The 1,228-nt window shown below is 39.0% G+C and overlaps 1 protein-coding gene across 1 annotated transcript; it reads left to right on the top strand.

Annotated features, from left to right (window-relative positions):
- Positions 1 to 69: 69 nt before the first annotated feature.
- Positions 70 to 990, top strand: LOC119641186 (trypsin beta-like). The gene is made up of 2 exons (XM_038039709.1): positions 70 to 345; positions 408 to 990. The coding sequence occupies exons 1-2, from the start codon at positions 104 to 106 to the stop codon at positions 937 to 939; spliced, it is 774 nt and encodes a 257-aa protein (XP_037895637.1). The 5' UTR covers positions 70 to 103; the 3' UTR covers positions 940 to 990.
- Positions 991 to 1,228: the final 238 nt, after the last annotated feature.

The raw sequence follows: 1,228 nt of genomic DNA, 5'->3' as shown, positions 1-1,228 counted from the left end.
ACTAAACTACGTAAGTGTTTGTATCAGATTCTGAAAACGATATAAAAGCGATGGACTTCTCCCAAAATTATTTTCAGTTAGTGAAGTGTATCTGCTTATCAAAATGAAGCTTTTTATTGCAACGGTACTAACTTTATTAGTACTTGGAGTGCAAGCCAAATCCCTTGATTACCAATTACAACCACGTATAGTGCAAGGTAGGAATGCAAGTCTTGGGCAATTTCCTTACATCATATCGTTGAGATATCGTAACACTCATATATGTGGTGGTTCCATAATATCTGCTAATTACATTGTAACTGCCGCTCATTGCGTTACAAATGAAGTCGATGACGAGGTCTTCGAGTAAGCTCAATACTTTTTTTGTGCAAAAAACGAAATAAACGAATTATATTTTCTTTATTTAGCATGGAGACACGTCACCTATCTATTCGTGCCGGTTCCATACGCCCGAGAACAGGAGGTGTAATTGTTCAAGTTGCTGAGTTTACGAAATACCCTGGTTACCATGGCGTTTTGGGTGATATAGCTGTTGTTAGATTGGCCGAACCTTTGAATTTCACCAATCACATAAGTGCCATTAATTTAACTGAATCCGATCCACCAGACTTTGCTAATGTTTTAATTGCCGGTTGGGGTCGTCTATTTGAGAACGGGCCGAGTCCGCGAATTTTGAAATATACCTCCATGGCCAGCTTATCTCATGATCTATGCAGTATGTTAAACCCTCGTATTGATGAGTCCTTGTTATGCATGATGCCTGGTCGGCTTAATCCGACCGGTATATGCAATGGTGACTCAGGTGGACCTGCTGTATATAATGGTCACCTGGTAGGAGTGGTCAATTACATTAGAGGTGATTGTGGTGGACGCAATCCTGATGTTTTTGCCCGTATAGCTCATTACGCTGATTGGATTAGAGAAAATTCTGACTTGTGAAATGCAGAAATGTAAATAATGCAAATAAATAAAGAGCGAATTGAAAAATAAGAAGATGAGTGGGCATCTTTTTTCGATAACTGGGAAAATAGGTAAACACTTTTCCACTTTGTGTTCGTCCTTTTACTGCCTATTTGGGTGCAATATTCAGTGCACCTGGATTTCATTTCGCGGAAATGAACAAAACAGCAACAAAAAGTAATCATTTTCTCTCTTTCGCCTTAAGTTTCACGACTCGGGACTAAGAGTACTGTGTGATATTTAGGAGAAGGAATGACGAAACTATAAT

Source organism: Glossina fuscipes, unplaced genomic scaffold, assembly GCF_014805625.2.
Source record: "Glossina fuscipes isolate IAEA_lab_2018 unplaced genomic scaffold, Yale_Gfus_2 0, whole genome shotgun sequence".
Taxonomy (NCBI): Eukaryota; Metazoa; Arthropoda; class Insecta; order Diptera; family Glossinidae; genus Glossina; species Glossina fuscipes.
This window is presented reverse-complemented; position numbering and strand designations above follow the sequence as displayed.